Consider the following 21,843-nt stretch of genomic DNA (forward strand, 5'->3'; position numbering starts at 1 on the left):
AACTACTTCAACTTCTTTAGCATTACAGTTTAGCTTTCTTCAGCACCGGCTTTGTATTTTCTTAAGGAAATCCTAAACTTCTTTGTGATCTTGACATTTCTTTTTGTTTAATTTCTGCCCAGTGAATCCACAAACAACGACGACGATGACGGCGCCAATGAGTCCTGCGTTCATAGTCCCACAGGGTCCCGTGTTTTACGGCCCACAGGGTCCCGTGTTTTACGGCCCACAGGGTCCCGTGTACTACACCACACAGGGTCCCGTGTACTACATCCCACAGGGTCCCGTGTACTACACCCCACAGGGTCCCGTGTACTACACCACACAGGGTCCCGTGTACTACATCCCACAGGGTCCCGTGTACTACACCACACAGGGTCCCGTGTACTACATCCCACAGGGTCCCGTGTACTACACCACACAGGTTCCCGTGTACTACATCCAACAGGGTCCCGTGTTTCACGACCCACAGGGTCATGTGCCCCCCATGCACCAGGCTCCATTTTACGACATCCCAGAGGTCAGTGCCTTCAATTCTTTGAATTTGAACTATTAGATTTAATTAATTACCTGGAACACTTCAAAACTGCTATATTAGGTCCGGTTCCGATCCAACCTGTCGATATTTCCCAATACATGAAGCCACGTCTGTGCTTTCCTGTTGCTGAAATGACTCTACAAGCGGTACTGATGGGTTGGCTGCGCTGCTCGCTGCCTGCAAACTGTGGACTGGATTTCCCGAAGGGAGGCGGGTCTCAATGAGACGTGGAGTAATGAGTCAGGAAATCCGTTCCACAGTTTGCAGCCAGCTGGCAGGCTGTGTCCTACTCCAATCAAAACTCCCTGAAAATAGTCCCAATTGCTTGTGGCGCCTTGCTAAAGCGTTTCCCCTGGGATTAATTGAGTAATTGTGAGGTTTTAAAGATATAACAAGTTTATTATGAGATGATGGCATCACGCAGACACCCACATTGTCCAAATTGAACAAAAAAAGTTTGTAATGCTTCCTTTTCTGATCTTATACTAACCTCAAGTTGCCTTTTGGGAGAATACATGCATACATTCGTACATTTCATACTTGCCTGTAGAGAGGAGTTTATTAAAGCCTCATATAAAATCAACAGTAATGATAATAATATTATTAAAGCAAACAGAGTATCAGTATCGGCAGATATCCAAATTCAGGTATTGGGATCAGATCGGAAGTGGAAAAAATACAGATGGATGGATTCCTAGGTCTCAGCAGAATCTAGACCAGTACTATTAATGTTCTGATACTTCAAGCTTCAACATTTACAACATTTTCTCTGACCGTTCTTGGCATTGTCTTGAGCTTTTCTATTTCTTTTCTTTCATTTTCTTCCACATTGATCCTCCATCCTCTGCCTGTTTCCTCCTGTCTTCTCCTCCATTGCTGTTCTCTCTATCTGACCACACCTCTTTGGACTCCTTGTTTCTGCTTTATCCTGCATTTTGGACTTGTTTATTTGTTTGTGTGCTTGCTTGCCTACATCTCGGTGCCTCATTTTCAGTTGTTTCTGTGTTGCTTGTTTTAATGGCCTCATCCTCATTATCCTCACATTTTCTACCTCAAATGGCAGGAACAGCTGAGCTTGAGCCCAGAGCTGCAGCTGCAGCCTCAGGATGAGGAGTGTCAGGATCTGGAGTGCCCTCAGCGCTTGGAGGAGCTCCAGATGCCTGAGGAGATCCAGCTGGTGGAGGTGCTCCAGGAGATGGAGCAGCTTCAGCAGCTGGACGACCTTCAGGCTCTGGAGTGCCCTCAGCGCTTGGAGGAGCTCCAGATTCCGGAGGAGATCCAGCTGGTGGAGGTGCTCCAGGAGATGGAGCAGCTTCAGCAGCTGGACGACATTCAGGCTCTGGAGTGCCCTCAGCGCTTGGAGGAGCTCCAGATTCCGGAGGAGATCCAGCTGGGGGAGGTGCTCCAGGAGATGGAGCAGCTTCAGCAGCTGGACGACCTTCAGGCTTTGGAGTGCCCTCAGCGCTTGGAGGAGCTCCAGATGCCGGAGGAGATCCAGCTGGGGGAGGTGCTCCAGGAGATGGAGCAGCTTCAGCAGCTGGACGACCTTCAGGCTCTGGAGTGCCCTCAGCGCTTGGAGGAGCTCCAGATTCCGGAGGAGATCCAGCTGGGGGAGGTGCTCCAGGAGATGGAGCAGCTTCAGCAGCTGGACGACCTTCAGGATCTGGAGTGCCCTCAGCGCTTGGAGGAGCTCCAGATGCCGGAGGAGATCCAGCTGGTGGAGGTGCTCCAGGAGATGGAGCAGCTTCAGCAGCTGGACGACCTTCAAGATTTGGAGGGGCTTGAGGAGCTGGAGGACCTTCAGGAGGTGGAGGTGTCTCAGCAGCTTGAGGTGCCTCAGGTTCCTCAGGAGCCAGAGAGGCCAGTTCTTGTGGAACCTCTGGCCTCTTTGGTTCTTGTGTCACCTCTGGCCCCTGTTCCACAAGAACTGGAGAGGCCAGAAGAGCCTCAGAGGCCAGAGAAGCCTCAGCATCTAGAGAGGACTTATTGGCTGGAAGACCCTCAGAAGCTTGAGGAGTTTGAGGAGCCAAAACTCAGCCGAGGGACCCGGAGGACAAAGAACAATATTCTCAAGCTCTTCCAGTTGCTGGAGAAACCAGAGGATTGCCAGCATCCAGAGGTCCTGGTACAGAGTCAGCAGCTGGAAGAGCCAAAGCCCGGCCGGAGGAGAAAGAGAAAACAAAAGAAGAAGAATCCCAGCTGCCTGAGCAACTGGGACTGCTGGGAATCTTGATATCTCATGATATGAAGAGCAGACAGGTGAAGCCCACAGTCGAAATCCTCTTTAAGATTTATTATCCAGAATGACATCGGCACAACCAAAGTGTCTCAGGAAGCCTGCATACAGGCAGATTTCCTAGCTAGAAATACTTGGTAGTAACTGTAACAAGACATATGACCAAACAAACTAACATACCCAGACACACAATAGTTGAATCTAGAGAGACTTTTAGGCTCAAATTCAGGACCGAAGCTGGATTTGGGGAAACACACTTTGAATACCTGTAATGTTGTTGGACCTCTGTCACCCTGTGTGAAATTGTTGAGGAGCTGTTCAATATTTGGCCTTTAAAAAGTCAATTTCTCACCGTGTGGTTGTGTGTTCCAGGCCCCTTCTCAGACACCTTCGTGGAGTGGGAAAGAGCAGACTGCAGGGAGAGTCTCACAAGAACAAGCTGCGCCTGCCATAACATGGCGCCACAGAACATGGACATCCTGCAGGGGATGGGTCAGAGCAGACCTCGAAGTCCAGAGAGGTCGCCCCCCCCCCCCCAAAAAAAAAGAATAAAAAACCTCCAACATAAACAACAACAAAAAAGAGTTACATTACTACTTGTGGTCATTAAAAATGTCATCTGTGGCAACTGGACAAGTCGGGGCCTGAGCAATCATAATTAGGGACCGAGCACGAAAGGCCAGGACCAAAGGTCGGTAAGAATGTTGTAGAGAGCTCAAACCAAAACTCAATTGTTCATCTCATCAAGACCTACAAATCACGCACTGATACCCCGGACCTAAATCCAACAGGAAGTCCGCAATATATAAAGATAATGAGGATGCAGCCATAACATTTGCAACACAGACAACCAGAAAGCGAGGCACAGAGATGTAAGCAAACATGCACACCAACAAATAAACAAACCCAACTATTTACGGATCTGTCAGGTTTCCAAAATGATAATAATAATAATAATGATAATAATAATAATAATAATAATAGGTAGTAAATGCCTCACTTAGAATTTCTTTTAGCTATGAATAAAATCGGAAGAATACAGTTAAATAAAGAAATGAAATAAAATATATTCTTCTCTCTGCTCCTCTCTTGAATGTTATTGACTGAAACAAGTTAAACATATTGATACATTACATTTAAAATTACCAGCAGGTTGTAAAAAATAATAATCAGATTTTGTTATTTTTCACAACAAATGTGATTTTTAAAATGAAAGCTTGCACAAGCAAACTGAATGAGGGTGTGTCAAATTATAATGTTACAGTGCTTGAAAGTGATGTGCAGTATTTGTATATGTTCTGTGAAAAATCAAAAAAGATTGTCTTTTTGAATAATCTATTTTCTATACATTATCTTGAATAAAAAGATGATTTAAAAAAAGAAAGAAGAAAAGTGACGCTCGGTGAACCAAGCACCGCTGCTTCAGTGGGAAGGAAAATATCTTTGTCAATGTTTGTTTCACCCGGACAAAATAAATACGCGCACCATGGACTGTGTTGTGGATAGCAACGTGAAAGTCTCCAGAAAAAGTAAAGACGAGAAAAAAGTCCAAAAAAAACAAATTAAAGCCAGCCACACTTTGTTGAAGCATGAAGGAATCAGCACGACATCGCAGCCCACGAAGGTACGAGAAACACTGCCTTCATCAGCCGGAAATATCCGTCCGCTCGCTGTCGTTTATAGACACTGAGCGCAGGGAAGTCATCAATCTGAAGTTAAATCCCAATTTAGGAAAGACGACATTCGTATAACATCATTGTCGTTATATTGTCTGACGATTGGGAGTTAATTGTCTGCCCTGGAGTGACTGACAGGTTGTGTTCCTAAAAACTGTACATGATGTTACACACTGAACACAGAAATCCAAACTTACTGTTTCAGTAAATGTACAGTTTCTGTACAATATTTAACAGAGGTTCAAAAGTAAAGCAGTCCAAACATAAAATATCACAGTAGTTCACATTGTTAAGTGTTATTTCATATGATCGATGTAGAGAAATACCCCCAGAAGCCTTGCAGCGAAAGGCTCTACAAAGCATTGACTCGGGAGTATTGCGTCCGTACTATTGCATTTGTGGTTGTAATGTGACTAAACGTGGAGACATTCAAGGAGTACGAATACATTTCCAAGCCACCGTGCCTTTCACATTGTGATGAAATGTACCAGTAGTGCTGGCAACATCCTCAAACCATATGAATTAAAAATCTGAAGCTCCGCCTCCACCTGTCTGAGCCCATGAGCCCCTGGGGGGGAATTGTTGTGTCACAGTAGCATATTGTAATTAATTGATTTAATTTTATTCTGATGAAACTTCTTTTTTTTAGGTTTGACTTACCAAAACTGTGTTACTGATCACACCATCCCCATCTCTTCTACTCTTGTGTTGCTTTTGCTCTCAAACTTTTACAATTTACAATGACAAAGCTGCGCCACAGAATTACACAACTCCTGATCACCACACACTCTATTTACGCAGTGTTTCCAGAAATCATCTGGAGGGGCGAGGTTCTCCTTCTCTATCGTCTAGGTGCTTTACGATCGTGCGACAATCTTCATTTTCTTCAGACTGACACGCTCCATTTGAGCAACTCCTGCAATCTTGGCTAACTCGTGCACATCCTGTACTTAAATGATTTGTTTTCCACAGTCAAATGACGAGTCTGACTTTTAAAAGTTGGGAGTCTTATTTGTTGGAAATTTTGTTTCGATTCACATTTGAGGTGGTTTTGATGAAACTCAAGTGGATATATGTTTTAAGATGTGGCGGCTCAGTCTTTCAGATGACGACTCATCGTCCGGACGGCTTTATCCAATTCTGAGTCGCTGCAGCCACGAGCCGAAACCAGCTAACTGTGGGTGAAGGCTGTGTATATCCTGTTTGCCAGTCCATCACAGGACATGGAAAGGCACAAACCACCATATGCACTTACACTTACCTGCAATTTTAGAGTGAATGGTTAACCTGATTTGCATGGTTTTGTACTGTGGGAGGCAACAAGAGGACCTGGAGAAAACAGAAGATGCAGCTTCTGCACAAAAATCCCTTAAACAAGAAGATTTCTCACTGTCATTCTTCACTTTGTTCTTTTCTGTTTTGTTTGTACGCCAGTATGTAATAGTCCCTGAAACATTGTTGTAATATTATTTTATGGTAGTACCAATAAAAGCTTACGCTTTTTTAAAACTTATTTAATACTTCAAAGACATTTCAACAAAAATCCATGTTTGAGATGAGACGAGGTCACTGGAGACTCTCTTTGCTCTTCCTGTGCTTGTTTCTCTGATGCCAGATCTTTGCCAGCGCTCGCTCATTTCGTGTCACGGCACTGAAGTCCATCGACTTGAGCTGAGGCCAAACTGAAATCACATGACTCCTAGGCACACAGAGACAGAATAGTAGTTTAGGTATGTGTGGGTGAGAGAGAGAGAGAGAGAGAGTGGGCAAAAGCATGTGTGAAGTTGATGTGTCTACCGGTAACTCTTGTTGGTTTCAATCACATTTCCATGTAAAGTGATGGAGTGTAAGTGTGGCAGTGTGCCCAGCATGTCCACCTCTGACAAAATGCAAACGTTGTTGCCATGAAGATATAGCAAATGAAGTTCTTGCAGCTGGCAGCATGTTTGTTTCACCCGATTGGGGAGCATTGTATTCTGTCCTGGTGAGCAGTGATTTTCTGTTGAATGCTGGATTTTCTAATAATTTTCACATTTAATTATATATTGTTTGGATTGTGAGGCAAGCAAAACACCAACTCTTCGCATTCTAGATGGGGGCTTTCATTTGACAATGTTTAGTAAGTCTTCATAAATAATCTACAGCTGCCATAACTTACATTCATGGATTTGCACTAAGCTTATACTATTATTTTTGATTTACCCATCAATAGTCTGGAGGCTATATGGATCAAACACATTTTTAGAATGATTAATACATCCTACAAATATTTATTTTATCATAATTCTTGTAAACAATTCAAAGGAAAAACCTGCAGAAAGACGGCATCCCCTGACTGAGAGCTTTCCTACCACTCTGCACCTACGGTAGCTCTTTGGCGCCCCCCAGGGGAGATCCACCCCACAGGCTTCCATCTCTTCATCTGTGTGTGTCCTGTCCATGCTTGTCTTACATTATTAATGATGTTGTGTCATTCCTTCTCTTGCATCTTGCTCCTATGAGATCTTGAGATTAAATCACATGATGAGGAAGAGATAGTAGGATAGGCAAAGATAAACTGTGAATGGAAGATGGCAGTATAGGCTCAGATTGACACTCCTGCTTCTCTCCTGTGGCTGTAGCGCGTGCTGCTCCCTCCCGCTGCAGTCATAACAATGCAGGAGGAGGAGAGGATGGAGCCGAGGGGCAGGATGGTGGAGTGAGGCAGGGCGGGGCTGTGGAGTGACAGAGCGAGAGGCAGGAGAGAGATAAAGCTGCTGCTCAACACGCTACCAAGAAAACCAACCATAGGAGGGAGGCGGAGGGAGGCGAAGGGAGGAAGGAGAGTGTGAATCTACAGGACGTGAGAGCCGGCAGCAGAGGAGGAGGAGGAGGAGGAGGAGGAGGAGGAGGAGGAGGAGGAAGGGGGCTTCCAGACTGGACGGGCCCAGCAATGCCTTGATGGAGCATGGGCCAGGTTTTAGGATTCTCCCACTGCCGTGAGTCTGTTTCTCTTCTGCTTCTCCATCTGCGTTTGTTTATCTCTCCGTACCATCGGCACATATATTCCAGCTCAGCATGTTTCCTTGCAAACTGATGTGCGCATCGTACGTGTTAGCTCACCCCTGCCGCCTCTCTCCTGCTCTTACCTGCAATAAACACATGGCTGAAAGGATGGATGCAGTGCAGAAGCAGACCAGTTCTGTCATGACGTATTGATGTGCAGATGTTTACTTGCTGGTGTGTTTGCTGCCATGCGTGCAAAGGACGCAAGTTAATTCTCCTTCAACGCTTCTGTCGTGCATCTGTTTCACTGCTAAGTCTGTTTTTCCATCTGTTCCCCACTCACTAATCTCTACATTGTAATGAAATTCAGTGTTTTCTTTTTTCCTTTTTTTGCATGTGCTATTGTAAAAACGTGGCGGGGAGAATATGCTGCACTCATTTCCCTGCACGGCTCATTTATTAGCGACAGTCATGCTGGTTGTCTAATAGTGAAGGCCTTTTCTGCTGCCAGTTCAGCTCTGAAAGGAAATATCCCCGCCTGTCACGCGGGAGACCGGGGTTCGATGCCCCGACGGGGAGAGGCAAACTTTTAAATAAACTAGTTTCCTGAATTTACGAGTAGACCATATCTGAGGAGAGGTATCTCCCGCTCACATCAAGGCTGCTGGTTGGTCGACCCAGATGGAAGTTGCTTTTGGATGAAATAGGAAAGGCCAACCAACAGTAAGTAGTGGGGAGGGTATTCATTCAGTGTTTCATCACTGTTCTAAAACCTACTCATCTTCTCACATCCGTTTCTTTTCTTCCTGTGGTTTCAGGAAGCGTGTCGGGGTATTCTGCTGTGGACCAAAGGGCATTTCAAGGACTCTTCACAGACTGTGTAACGCAGCCCAACCCTCGGGGACTACCTTTGAATTCAATAAGGAGTCTTTCAGCTGATTGAAAAACATATATATATATATTTTTTTTTAATTTCTACAATCTGTTAAAAACAAGCACTCTATGGATGGATTAGCATTCATTTTATGCACATTCTTAAATATGTAAGCAAACTGTTGGGTGTCAAATTACATCTAGGAAAAAGGCAAGAACCCCCCCCCCCCCCAACTTTATTTATATCTTGTATGAATCTCAACGACCAGAAGAGGCCCAGTGGGACAAACATGAAGGTGCTACATGTTGACCTCAAACCGGGAGCTTCAGAGGATTCACCTGCAGCATGAGAGAAACCAAAGAAACCAGCTCTGCTTCGTGTCTCCACCCAAAGATGCTTTGCTTTTCTCAAGTCGTTGCACCTTTTCCCTCGGCTTTCGTGAAACAATACACGCTGGTGCTCTTTCTGTTATAATTCTTAAGACCAAAACTAATTCCGGCCCCGTTTACTCGAACACCTTGAAAGCAGTGGCGGCTGGTGATAAACATTTTAGGTGGGGCTCTTCATTATGATTTATTTTCAGCCAATGTTAACTTCATTTAAATACGGTGCGTTTATAAACCATTTTACAACAATCTTGCATTTTCTGGACTGAGAGGGATCCCCGGTAATGAAACAATAAAGTTCTTTTAAACAGCTAGTGAACAGAGAGCACTTATTAATATGACTCTTTTATTACCAACCTTGTGAACAAATACAAGCAGAAGCTTCATTAGTCCCTTTTAGAAAATGAAGGTGTTTTGGGGCTGGTTTACTTGAAATGACAGTCTGAGTTTAGGAAAAAACAACGGGTATATCAGGTAGTATACTATCAAAGAACACATCGATTCATCTTTCAGAGCATTTACTGTAACAACGGGCTCTATTGGCAGGAATAATTTTATCGCTACTGCAGCATTATTCGACATCTATCAGGTGTAATTGGTGAGCTTTTAGTCAAAATACACATGGAAACCCAACATTACCTTGATCTTGGCATTAGACACGTGCATACTGCTTCTCAGAAGACGCCAGAGCTCCTGCGTCAAACCAAGTGTTGTAGTATCATCAGCAGGGGACAAGTGAAGGCTGCAGTGACTTCGGTGACACTGCATTGAGCACCAGTGACATTACTGGGTATTTTTTATTAGATTAATATTGAAGTGTCTGTCTCCGCTGCTGCAGCAGTTTGCAATCTGCAGACTTTCCCTGGTACACAGGTTACACAACCAGCTGCTCAGAGACCAATCTTATCTCTGTTGCTCCAAAGAAACAATGGCTACTTTTGAGAAAAATGAGCTCGGGACACATTTTGTTCCTCATGGCGATGAGAAAGACCCTTCGTTTGTGTGTTGACATTTTGTTACAGAGTTACTGATGCCAGAAGTGTGAATCTGTGAATATCTTGGCAACTTTACTGAAGGTCAGTGCAAATGAGAGCCTGCAGTATGTGCTCGCTGCTCCAGCATCTTTATCTCCCAGTAAAGCCTTTTTGGATGTAAACCCAAAGTGTGACACTCAATTCACATTTGGAAAAGTGATTGAGTCGAAAAATTGTTCCTTGAAATGAATTAGGGATTCTTTTTTTGAAGTGATGTAGTGAAACGTTTCCACCGCTCTTGTAGAAATGTATATTTTTTTTTCTATGTTGGATGTGTAGAGCGAGTCTGTTGTTTGCGAAGGCACCCCGTTCTCTGACGAGAGGACGTAATATTTGTGGGTTTAACCAGCGTCGGTCCTGAATTTGAGACTAAAAGTCTCTCTAGATTCAACTATTGTGTGTCTGGGTATGTTAGTTTGTTTGGTCGTATGTCTTGTTACAGTTACTACCAAATATTTCTAATAGGGATGTCCCGATCACACTTTTTTGCCCCCGATACCGATCTGATTTTTCAGAATTGAGTATCGGCCGATACCAATACTTTCCTGATCCGATACTTACATTGCTATTGCAAATATACTCAATAGTCTATTTTTGGAGCAACTAAGATGTCTGAAGCTAAAAGCACTATTGGCAGAAGCTTTGTTTAGCTAGAAATTATTGTAAAACTCACTTATTGAATCAAAATTCTTCTTAGAATGACTTAAGAACTTTATTCAGTCATAACAAAAAAACAGAACAATTACACTCTGCAGTCCTGTATCTCTTATTTATGTAAACTTAAACAACTTCACCTGGATTTTGTGGCAAATAAAAAAAAATTTAAAATGAAACCCAGCGAATCAGTTTGACTGACATATAAACTATAAAGAACTACAACATAAACAGTATTCAGTAAAACCAATCAGAAGAACCCAATTCCACTTCAAAGTGTCTTTGACTGGTTGGGTTGAAAATAAGTCCTAAAAAAGTGCAAAAACGATCATAAACATAAGTAAATAAATCTTATACGTAAATGCTCTTAGGCTCTAATGTAACTTCTTTGTGTTTTCAGTTTCAGTTTCACGTATGAGAGGTTTGACCTGAATTGTAACAAAACATTTACATTTCAATGTGAATTATAAACACTTAATTCCACTTTAAAGTGGTAAAACCTGTTTGACAAAAGTAGTCTGAACATAGTTCCCTCAAAAACTTATTCAGAATATCCCAGTCTTCCTTCAAACTAGCGCAACCTTCTGGGTTATTTTTTTTGCCATATCGCGCCCATGTGGGTACTTGTCCTCTATTTTAAAATCCTTTATTTTAAAGCCGCACCGAGTTTGCTGCTTCAGTGCGGCTTTTTCTTAAGTTGTTGTTGTGAACTGAGGGTACATCCACACGATGAAAAAACAATCTTTTGTTCTCCCTGGCCTGCTCCCACAAAACCGTCCACACCTCACTATGAACACGGTTCAACACGAGGCTTCCGGGCATGTAGGTACACATGGCATGCCTTTAGGGGCGCTGTGACTCACCAAACACAACAAAAATGCAGAAGAAGACAGACCACATAGAAATTTAGAAGTAGACTTCTGTACATGAACACATAAACCACTATTTATAACTTCTGTTTTATAGGTCTATGGCCCCCCTCCGCCTGCTTCTAGCTTCTGCAGCTGGACCGGAGCTTGTAGTCCATGGTTCTTGTGGTTATTAGGAGACGTTGCGGACCGCCTTTTTTTTAGATCGGCGGGGTGATCGGCTGGATTTGCCGATTCCCGATCACTCACAAATCACCAATATCGCCCCGATCCGATATCTACCGATCTGATTGGGACATCCATATGTAAAAGATTTATTTAAGTTAGTTAATATTTCTGTGTAAAAATATAACAATCTTAAATAAAATGGGAAGGTGTGAAATCCAAGCACAGACTGTTACAAACCAGTGAATTGTCAACAATAACTACACAATAATCACCAAGAATCGTTCAATTCAGCTTACAGGCGTTTATTAACAAAATGTATTAATTCATAAATAATTCTGAAATCATCTCATAAATCAACACACTTAAATATCAAACGTCATCTAACACGGAGATCTAATCTATTAAATGGCAAACACTATGTACAGAGTGTGTGTGTGTGTGTGTGTGTGTGTGTGTGTGTGTGTGTGTGTGTGTGTTCTGGAATGATGAAGCTGATGGGTGTAATGACCTCAAACGTCCACCAGATGGAGGCAGACGTCGGCGGGTCAATATGAGTGGCTGTGATGACCTCTAACGTTGAGTTGGGATCCTCGTTGGTTCTGTCCCTTGGATCTACTGCTCTCTTTACCGTCCCGAGGCAGCACAGACCTGTGTCCCTCTCGGTGGTCGGATTGAGAAGCAGAGGACAGTTGGTTGGAAAGGAGCTTCACTGAGTTGACTTTTGGACCCCTGTGGTGTCTGGGTCGGGTTTGACCATCACCATTGGTTGCCAACCTGGGGGGATTGGAGACTTCCTGGTGTCTTTGGCCTTTTCCCTGCTGTTTTATGGCCTGTTCATTGTCCCTGGTGTTTCTCCTCTGTCACAGAAAATGCTTTGAGGAGTTCAATGGAATCTTAAGCCCAACACAACATTTCTTCATATTTACAGGAACAGACGACTACAGATCACAAACTGATCTTCTGTACTACGCGGTGCTGATTTAGCAACTATTGACTTTCAGGACTGCACAGTTTGAGATTAAATCAGATGTAAAGTAATTTATTGTGAACAAAATGGCAGAATTTATAAAACTGGAAGTGATCGTTGAGTAGGTTGAAGGCAATAATACAATTACAAGTGACAGTGAGACTTCAGACTGAAGGGGTTTATTTATATTTATCCATCATTGGATTGTCATTTATTTTATAAACAGGTCTACAAATTAGTTGCTACAGTTGATGGTAGTCATGGCAGCAGGCCCAAGGGGTGGGGCTTAACTCCTTTTGACCCCGTGTGACGTCACACCGAGTCTTGAAGTTGGTAAAGGCCCTTTGTCCTATCACACTGAGCTTTCAAGTTGGTAAAAGTGCTTTGTGGTGTCATACTGAGCTTTGAAGAATCACCAAACAGAGTTCACTGTCCCAGCTGGCTCTTCACTCAGGTGTTTACCTCGGAGATACCAGTCCAGGAACCTTTTCAATGAGAACTGAGCCTTTTTTTGATCTGCCACTGAACTTTTTTCACGAGCGTTTTGACGGGAGAAGTGAGTATATTGATTGTTTTGTTGCTAAAAGAAGTGAAGGTGAAGCCGCTGATGGAGTTAATATTGAGAACGTATATCAGTTTAGGTCTTTGGGAATCATATTCAGTCTGTGTGGGTTTTGAACTTTAGACACGAGGAGGCGCTGTTTGACGCAGAAGCACAACTACTTCAACTTCTTTAGCATTACAGTTTAGCTTTCTTCAGCACCGGCTTTGTATTTTCTTAAGGAAATCCTAAACTTCTTTGTGATCTTGACATTTCTTTTTGTTTAATTTCTGCCCAGTGAATCCACAAACAACGACGACGATGACGGCGCCAATGAGTCCTGCGTTCATAGTCCCACAGGGTCCCGTGTTTTACGGCCCACAGGGTCCCGTGTTTTACGGCCCACAGGGTCCCGTGTACTACACCACACAGGGTCCCGTGTACTACATCCCACAGGGTCCCGTGTACTACACCCCACAGGGTCCCGTGTACTACACCACACAGGGTCCCGTGTACTACATCCCACAGGGTCCCGTGTACTACACCACACAGGGTCCCGTGTACTACATCCCACAGGGTCCCGTGTACTACACCACACAGGTTCCCGTGTACTACATCCAACAGGGTCCCGTGTTTCACGACCCACAGGGTCATGTGCCCCCCATGCACCAGGCTCCATTTTACGACATCCCAGAGGTCAGTGCCTTCAATTCTTTGAATTTGAACTATTAGATTTAATTAATTACCTGGAACACTTCAAAACTGCTATATTAGGTCCGGTTCCGATCCAACCTGTCGATATTTCCCAATACATGAAGCCACGTCTGTGCTTTCCTGTTGCTGAAATGACTCTACAAGCGGTACTGATGGGTTGGCTGCGCTGCTCGCTGCCTGCAAACTGTGGACTGGATTTCCCGAAGGGAGGCGGGTCTCAATGAGACGTGGAGTAATGAGTCAGGAAATCCGTTCCACAGTTTGCAGCCAGCTGGCAGGCTGTGTCCTACTCCAATCAAAACTCCCTGAAAATAGTCCCAATTGCTTGTGGCGCCTTGCTAAAGCGTTTCCCCTGGGATTAATTGAGTAATTGTGAGGTTTTAAAGATATAACAAGTTTATTATGAGATGATGGCATCACGCAGACACCCACATTGTCCAAATTGAACAAAAAAAGTTTGTAATGCTTCCTTTTCTGATCTTATACTAACCTCAAGTTGCCTTTTGGGAGAATACATGCATACATTCGTACATTTCATACTTGCCTGTAGAGAGGAGTTTATTAAAGCCTCATATAAAATCAACAGTAATGATAATAATATTATTAAAGCAAACAGAGTATCAGTATCGGCAGATATCCAAATTCAGGTATTGGGATCAGATCGGAAGTGGAAAAAATACAGATAGATGGATTCCTAGGTCTCAGCAGAATCTAGACCAGTACTATTAATGTTCTGATACTTCAAGCTTCAACATTTACAACATTTTCTCTGACCGTTCTTGGCATTGTCTTGAGCTTTTCTATTTCTTTTCTTTCATTTTCTTCCACATTGATCCTCCATCCTCTACCTGTTTCCTCCTGTCTTCTCCTCCATTGCTGTTCTCTCTATCTGACCACACCTCTTTGGACTCCTTGTTTCTGCTTTATCCTGCATTTTGGACTTGTTTATTTGTTTGTGTGCTTGCTTGCCTACATCTCGGTGCCTCATTTTCAGTTGTTTCTGTGTTGCTTGTTTTAATGGCCTCATCCTCATTATCCTCACATTTTCTACCTCAAATGGCAGGAACAGCTGAGCTTGAGCCCAGAGCTGCAGCTGCAGCCTCAGGATGAGGAGTGTCAGGATCTGGAGTGCCCTCAGCGCTTGGAGGAGCTCCAGATGCCTGAGGAGATCCAGCTGGTGGAGGTGCTCCAGGAGATGGAGCAGCTTCAGCAGCTGGACGACCTTCAGGCTCTGGAGTGCCCTCAGCGCTTGGAGGAGCTCCAGATTCCGGAGGAGATCCAGCTGGTGGAGGTGCTCCAGGAGATGGAGCAGCTTCAGCAGCTGGACGACATTCAGGCTCTGGAGTGCCCTCAGCGCTTGGAGGAGCTCCAGATTCCGGAGGAGATCCAGCTGGGGGAGGTGCTCCAGGAGATGGAGCAGCTTCAGCAGCTGGACGACCTTCAGGATCTGGAGTGCCCTCAGCGCTTGGAGGAGCTCCAGATGCCGGAGGAGATCCAGCTGGGGGAGGTGCTCCAGGAGATGGAGCAGCTTCAGCAGCTGGACGACCTTCAGGCTCTGGAGTGCCCTCAGCGCTTGGAGGAGCTCCAGATGCCGGAGGAGATCCAGCTGGGGGAGGTGCTCCAGGAGATGGAGCAGCTTCAGCAGCTGGACGACCTTCAGGCTCTGGAGTGCCCTCAGCGTTTGGAGGAGCTCCAGATTCCGGAGGAGATCCAGCTGGGGGAGGTGCTCCAGGAGATGGAGCAGCTTCAGCAGCTGGACGACCTTCAGGATCTGGAGTGCCCTCAGCGCTTGGAGGAGCTCCAGATGCCGGAGGAGATCCAGCTGGTGGAGGTGCTCCAGGAGATGGAGCAGCTTCAGCAGCTGGACGACCTTCAAGATTTGGAGGGGCTTGAGGAGCTGGAGGACCTTCAGGAGGTGGAGGTGTCTCAGCAGCTTGAGGTGCCTCAGGTTCCTCAGGAGCCAGAGAGGCCAGTTCTTGTGGAACCTCTGGCCTCTTTGGTTCTTGTGTCACCTCTGGCCCCTGTTCCACAAGAACTGGAGAGGCCAGAAGAGCCTCAGAGGCCAGAGAAGCCTCAGCATCTAGAGAGGACTTATTGGCTGGAAGACCCTCAGAAGCTTGAGGAGTTTGAGGAGCCAAAACTCAGCCGAGGGACCCGGAGGACAAAGAACAATATTCTCAAGCTCTTCCAGTTGCTGGAGAAACCAGAGGATTGCCAGCATCCAGAGGTCCTGGTACAGAGTCAGCAGCTGGAAGAGCCAAAGCCCGGCCGGAGGAGAAAGAGAAAACAAAAGAAGAAGAATCCCAGCTGCCTGAGCAACTGGGACTGCTGGGAATCTTGATATCTCATGATATGAAGAGCAGACAGGTGAAGCCCACAGTCGAAATCCTCTTTAAGATTTATTATCCAGAATGACATCGGCACAACCAAAGTGTCTCAGGAAGCCTGCATACAGGCAGATTTCCTAGCTAGAAATACTTGGTAGTAACTGTAACAAGACATATGACCAAACAAACTAACATACCCAGACACACAATAGTTGAATCTAGAGAGACTTTTAGGCTCAAATTCAGGACCGAAGCTGGATTTGGGGAAACACACTTTGAATACCTGTAATGTTGTTGGACCTCTGTCACCCTGTGTGAAATTGTTGAGGAGCTGTTCAATATTTGGCCTTTAAAAAGTCAATTTCTCACCGTGTGGTTGTGTGTTCCAGGCCCCTTCTCAGACACCTTCGTGGAGTGGGAAAGAGCAGACTGCAGGGAGAGTCTCACAAGAACAAGCTGCGCCTGCCATAACATGGCGCCACAGAACATGGACATCCTGCAGGGGATGGGTCAGAGCAGACCTCGAAGTCCAGAGAGGTCGCCCCCCCCCCCCCCCCCCCCCCAAAAAAAAAGAATAAAAAACCTCCAACATAAACAACAACAAAAAAGAGTTACATTACTACTTGTGGTCATTAAAAATGTCATCTGTGGCAACTGGACAAGTCGGGGCCTGAGCAATCATAATTAGGGACCGAGCACGAAAGGCCAGGACCAAAGGTCGGTAAGAATGTTGTAGAGAGCTCAAACCAAAACTCAATTGTTCATCTCATCAAGACCTACAAATCACGCACTGATACCCCGGACCTAAATCCAACAGGAAGTCCGCAATATATAAAGATAATGAGGATGCAGCCATAACATTTGCAACACAGACAACCAGAAAGCGAGGCACAGAGATGTAAGCAAACATGCACACCAACAAATAAACAAACCCAACTATTTACGGATCTGTCAGGTTTCCAAAATGATAATAATAATAATAATGATAATAATAATAATAATAATAATAATAGGTAGTAAATGCCTCACTTAGAATTTATTTTAGCTATGAATAAATTCGGAAGAATACAGTTAAATAAAGAAATGAAATAAAATATATTCTTCTCTCTGCTCCTCTCTTGAATGTTATTGACTGAAACAAGTTAAACATATTGATACATTACATTTAAAATTACCAGCAGGTTGTAAAAAATAATAATCAGATTTTGTTATTTTTCACAACAAATGTGATTTTTAAAATGAAAGCTTGCACAAGCAAACTGAATGAGGGTGTGTCAAATTATAATGTTACAGTGCTTGAACGTGATGTGCAGTATTTGTATATGTTCTGTGAAAAATCAAAAAAGATTGTCTTTTTGAATAATCTATTTTCTATACATTATCTTGAATAAAAAGATGATTTAAAAAAAGAAAGAAGAAAAGTGACGCTCGGTGAACCAAGCACCGCTGCTTCAGTGGGAAGGAAAATATCTTTGTCAATGTTTGTTTCACCCGGACAAAATAAATACGCGCACCATGGACTGTGTTGTGGATAGCAACGTGAAAGTCTCCAGAAAAAGTAAAGACGAGAAAAAAGTCCAAAAAAAACAAATTAAAGCCAGCCACACTTTGTTGAAGCATGAAGGAATCAGCACGACATCGCAGCCCACGAAGGTACGAGAAACACTGCCTTCATCAGCCGGAAATATCCGTCCGCTCGCTGTCGTTTATAGACACTGAGCGCAGGGAAGTCATCAATCTGAAGTTAAATCCCAATTTAGGAAAGACGACATTCGTATAACATCATTGTCGTTATATTGTCTGACGATTGGGAGTTAATTGTCTGCCCTGGAGTGACTGACAGGTTGTGTTCCTAAAAACTGTACATGATGTTACACACTGAACACAGAAATCCAAACTTACTGTTTCAGTAAATGTACAGTTTCTGTACAATATTTAACAGAGGTTCAAAAGTAAAGCAGTCCAAACATAAAATATCACAGTAGTTCACATTGTTAAGTGTTATTTCATATGATCGATGTAGAGAAATACCCCCAGAAGCCTTGCAGCGAAAGGCTCTACAAAGCATTGACTCGGGAGTATTGCGTCCGTACTATTGCATTTGTGGTTGTAATGTGACTAAACGTGGAGACATTCAAGGAGTACGAATACATTTCCAAGCCACCGTGCCTTTCACATTGTGATGAAATGTACCAGTAGTGCTGGCAACATCCTCAAACCATATGAATTAAAAATCTGAAGCTCCGCCTCCACCTGTCTGAGCCCATGAGCCCCTGGGGGGGAATTGTTGTGTCACAGTAGCATATTGTAATTAATTGATTTCATTTTATTCTGATGAAACTTCTTTTTTTTAGGTTTGACTTACCAAAACTGTGTTACTGATCACACCATCCCCATCTCTTCTACTCTTGTGTTGCTTTTGCTCTCAAACTTTTACAATTTACAATGACAAAGCTGCGCCACAGAATTACACAACTCCTGATCACCACACACTCTATTTACGCAGTGTTTCAAGAAATCATCTGGAGGGGCGAGGTTCTCCTTCTCTATCGTCTAGGTGCTTTACGATCGTGCGACAATCTTCATTTTCTTCAGACTGACACGCTCCATTTGAGCAACTCCTGCAATCTTGGCTAACTCGTGCACATCCTGTACTTAAATGATTTGTTTTCCACAGTCAAATGACGAGTCTGACTTTTAAAAGTTGGGAGTCTTATTTGTTGGAAATTTTGTTTCGATTCACATTTGAGGTGGTTTTGATGAAACTCAAGTGGATATATGTTTTAAGATGTGGCGGCTCAGTCTTTCAGATGACGACTCATCGTCCGGACGGCTTTATCCAATTCTGAGTCGCTGCAGCCAAGAGCCGAAACCAGCTAACTGTGGGTGAAGGCTGTGTATATCCTGTTTGCCAGTCCATCACAGGACATGGAAAGGCACAAACCACCATATGCACTTACACTTACCTGCAATTTTAGAGTGAATGGTTAACCTGATTTGCATGGTTTTGTACTGTGGGAGGCAACAAGAGGACCTGGAGAAAACAGAAGATGCAGCTTCTGCACAAAAATCCCTTAAACAAGAAGATTTCTCACTGTCATTCTTCACTTTGTTCTTTTCTGTTTTGTTTGTACGCCAGTATGTAATAGTCCCTGAAACATTGTTGTAATATTATTTTATGGTAGTACCAATAAAAGCTTACGCTTTTTTAAAACTTATTTAATACTTCAAAGACATTTCAACAAAAATCCATGTTTGAGATGAGACGAGGTCACTGGAGACTCTCTTTGCTCTTCCTGTGCTTGTTTCTCTGATGCCAGATCTTTGCCAGCGCTCGCTCATTTCGTGTCACGGCACTGAAGTCCATCGACTTGAGCTGAGGCCAAACTGAAATCACATGACTCCTAGGCACACAGAGGCAGAATAGTAGTTTAGGTATGTGTGGGTGAGAGAGAGAGAGAGAGAGAGTGGGCAAAAGCATGTGTGAAGTTGATGTGTCTACCGGTAACTCTTGTTGGTTTCAATCACATTTCCATGTAAAGTGATGGAGTGTAAGTGTGGCAGTGTGCCCAGCATGTCCACCTCTGACAAAATGCAAACGTTGTTGCCATGAAGATATAGCAAATGAAGTTCTTGCAGCTGGCAGCATGTTTGTTTCACCCGATTGGGGAGCATTGTATTCTGTCCTGGTGAGCAGTGATTTTCTGTTGAATGCTGGATTTTCTAATAATTTTCACATTTAATTATATATTGTTTGGATTGTGAGGCAAGCAAAACACCAACTCTTCGCATTCTAGATGGGGGCTTTCATTTGACAATGTTTAGTAAGTCTTCATAAATAATCTACAGCTGCCATAACTTACATTCATGGATTTGCACTAAGCTTATACTATTATTTTTGATTTACCCATCAATAGTCTGGAGGCTATATGGATCAAACACATTTTTAGAATGATTAATACATCCTACAAATATTTATTTGATCATAATTCTTGTAAACAATTCAAAGGAAAAACCTGCAAAAAGACGGCATCCCCTGACTGAGAGCTTTCCTACCACTCTGCACCTACGGTAGCTCTTTGGCGCCCCCCAGGGGAGATCCACCCCACAGGCTTCCATCTCTTCATCTGTGTGTGTCCTGTCCATGCTTGTCTTACATTATTAATGATGTTGTGTCATTCCTTCTCTTGCATCTTGCTCCTATGAGATCTTGAGATTAAATCACATGATGAGGAAGAGATGGTAGGATAGGCAAAGATAAACTGTGAATGGAAGATGGCAGTATAGGCTCAGATTGACACTCCTGCTTCTCTCCTGTGGCTGTAGCGCGTGCTGCTCCCTCCCGCTGCAGTCATAACAATGCAGGAGGAGGAGAGGATGGAGCCGAGGGGCAGGATGGTGGAGTGAGGCAGGGCGGGGCTGTGGAGTGACAGAGCGAGAGGCAGGAGAGAGATAAAGCTGCTGCTCAACACGCTACCAAGAAAACCAACCATAGGAGGGAGGCGGAGGGAGGCGAAGGGAGGAAGGAGAGTGTGAATCTACAGGACGTGAGAGCCGGCAGCAGAGGAGGAGGAGGAGGAGGAGGAGGAGGAGGAGGAGGAGGAGGAGGAGGAGGAGGAAGGGGGCTTCCAGACTGGACGGGCCCAGCAATGCCTTGATGGAGCATGGGCCAGGTTTTAGGATTCTCCCACTGCCGTGAGTCTGTTTCTCTTCTGCTTCTCCATCTGCGTTTGTTTATCTCTCCGTACCATCGGCACATATATTCCAGCTCAGCATGTTTCCTTGCAAACTGATGTGCGCATCGTACGTGTTAGCTCACCCCTGCCGCCTCTCTCCTGCTCTTACCTGCAATAAACACATGGCTGAAAGGATGGATGCAGTGCAGAAGCAGACCAGTTCTGTCATGACGTATTGATGTGCAGATGTTTACTTGCTGGTGTGTTTGCTGCCATGCGTGCAAAGGACGCAAGTTAATTCTCCTTCAACGCTTCTGTCGTGCATCTGTTTCACTGCTAAGTCTGTTTTTCCATCTGTTCCCCACTCACTAATCTCTACATTGTAATGAAATTCAGTGTTTTCTTTTTTCCTTTTTTTGCATGTGCTATTGTAAAAACGTGGCAGGGAGAATATGCTGCACTCATTTCCCTGCACGGCTCATTTATTAGCGACAGTCATGCTGGCTGTCTAATAGTGAAGGCCTTTTCTGCTGCCAGTTCAGCTCTGAAAGGAAATATCCCCGCCTGTCACGCGGGAGACCGGGGTTCGATGCCCCGACGGGGAGAGGCAAACTTTTAAATAAACTAGTTTCCTGAATTTACGAGTAGACCATATCTGAGGAGAGGTATCTCCCGCTCACATCAAGGCTGCTGGTTGGTCGACCCAGATGGAAGTTGCTTTTGGATGAAATAGGAAAGGCCAACCAACAGTAAGTAGTGGGGAGGGTATTCATTCAGTGTTTCATCACTGTTCTAAAACCTACTCATCTTCTCACATCCGTTTCTTTTCTTCCTGTGGTTTCAGGAAGCGTGTCGGGGTATTCTGCTGTGGACCAAAGGGCATTTCAAGGACTCTTCACAGACTGTGTAACGCAGCCCAACCCTCGGGGACTACCTTTGAATTCAATAAGGAGTCTTTCAGCTGATTGAAAAACATATATATATATATATTTTTTAATTTCTACAATCTGTTATTAACAAGCACTCTATGGATGGATTAGCATTCATTTTATGCACATTCTTAAATATGTAAGCAAACTGTTGGGTGTCAAATTACATCTAGGAAAAAGGCAAGAACCCCCCCCCCCCAACTTTATTTATATCTTGTATGAATCTCAACGACCGGAAGAGGCCCAGTGGGACAAACATGAAGGTGCTA

At 44.2% G+C, this 21,843-nt stretch overlaps 2 protein-coding genes across 2 annotated transcripts in view; both read left to right on the plus strand.

Annotated features, from left to right (window-relative positions):
- The window catches only part of LOC308107415 (uncharacterized protein), a gene marked incomplete at its 3' end in the record, with an annotated part of 33,016 nt that extends 25,841 nt beyond the window's left edge, over positions 1 to 7,175 (plus strand). The window contains exons 13-15 of the mRNA XM_080459736.1: positions 2,464 to 2,670; positions 3,147 to 3,266; positions 7,072 to 7,175. Of these exons, the coding sequence (XP_080315862.1) occupies positions 2,464 to 2,670; positions 3,147 to 3,266; positions 7,072 to 7,175 (431 nt within the window). The remainder of the gene's footprint in view (positions 1 to 2,463; positions 2,671 to 3,146; positions 3,267 to 7,071) is intronic.
- Positions 1 to 21,843, plus strand: part of rtn2a (reticulon 2a) — a 61,141-nt gene that overhangs the window by 9,627 nt on the left and 29,671 nt on the right. The gene's annotated exons all lie outside the window — the stretch shown is intronic.

The sequence above is a fragment of the Lipophrys pholis genome (assembly GCF_963383615.2).
Source record: "Lipophrys pholis genome assembly, chromosome: 3".
NCBI lineage: Eukaryota > Metazoa > Chordata > Actinopteri > Blenniiformes > Blenniidae > Lipophrys > Lipophrys pholis.